This window comes from Electrona antarctica (genome assembly GCF_951216825.1).
Source record: "Electrona antarctica genome assembly, chromosome: 7".
NCBI lineage: Eukaryota > Metazoa > Chordata > Actinopteri > Myctophiformes > Myctophidae > Electrona > Electrona antarctica.
Window position 1 is genome coordinate 52,709,450 of NC_136812.1, and position 1,068 is coordinate 52,710,517.

General features: G+C 47.1%; 1 protein-coding gene across 1 annotated transcript; it reads right to left on the reverse strand.

Moving 5' to 3' along the window:
- Positions 1–331: 331 nt before the first annotated feature.
- On the reverse strand, positions 332–823 carry LOC306926341 (large ribosomal subunit protein mL49-like; the record flags this gene model as incomplete). The annotated part of the gene is made up of 1 exon (XM_079505605.1): positions 332–823. One exon carries the CDS (start codon positions 821–823, stop codon positions 332–334), a length of 492 nt encoding a protein of 163 aa, XP_079361731.1.
- Between the last annotated feature and the right edge of the window lie 245 nt (positions 824–1,068).

The following is a 1,068-nucleotide window of genomic DNA, read 5'->3' on the forward strand; positions in this document are numbered from 1 at the left end:
TCTATGTTGGTTTAGTCTATCTGCTATTGTGTTTCTAGTTTCACACACATATTGTAGGTTGCACTTGTTACATGTAATTAGATAAACACAGTTACTAGTGTTTTATTCCCACCATTCTATTTGTGGTTATATTTTTCACCTGTTGTTTAGGTTTGAAGTAATCAGGTTTCTTGCGTATCGGTCTGTCTGTCTCTTTTAGTTTGCTGTGTACAAGGTAATCTTTCAAATTTTTGTTCTTCCTATATGCTGGTATAATTTTGTATTTGTTTAGTAGGCCATCTGTTCTATCAGAAGAACTGTACAACTGGATCGGTTCCTCCACAAATCATCATCAAAATCCCTTTTTCGATAGCCAGGCCTTCAACTCTGCATCGAAATGGCCCTTGACGCGTACAGTCATGGTCACCTCGTTGACTTGCGTCGGTAAATCTCTGCCGGTGACTTCTTCCAAGTACTCCTTGATGTCCTTCTCCAGGGCCCATATGTCCCCTTCCACCTTCCGCACGAGGGTCGTCTTGCGGCTGCCGTTGGTGACGTCGGTGTAGACGGGAATGTTGTGCATCCGAGAGCGACGGATCACGTAAGGCAGGTCTGGAGGTGACTCGGACGGAGGGACCCAACCGGACGGGGAAGGGCCGTGGTGTTTCGGAGGGGCGGGGACCCGTGATCGTGGGATCAGTCGCTCCACGGATGCATACTCCTCCGTAGACTCCTCCATCTTCACGTTCGTCTTGCTTTCTGCGCTAGATGAACCCAGTAGTCGTCTCCCCGGCGTCCGGCTGTGCAGCTTGAAAGCATTCATGATGAACGTCCTGCGTAACATTGCGATTGTGGTGTGAAGGAGTGTAGAGCTATGCCAGCTGTTTGGAACAGTATTTCACCTCTCCAGGTGCCGCCTGGACCTGTAGAAGGTACACCAACACAAATGTAGACATGCATAGACATTATATTTGACTGAAAAATAGCTTAGATCATTTTGCTGGTTGATTCAAGACACTCTGCGATGGTGTTCAATTGGACTTATCCAAATCGATCGTCTTACCTATGAGAACTAGAGACTCACGGTCC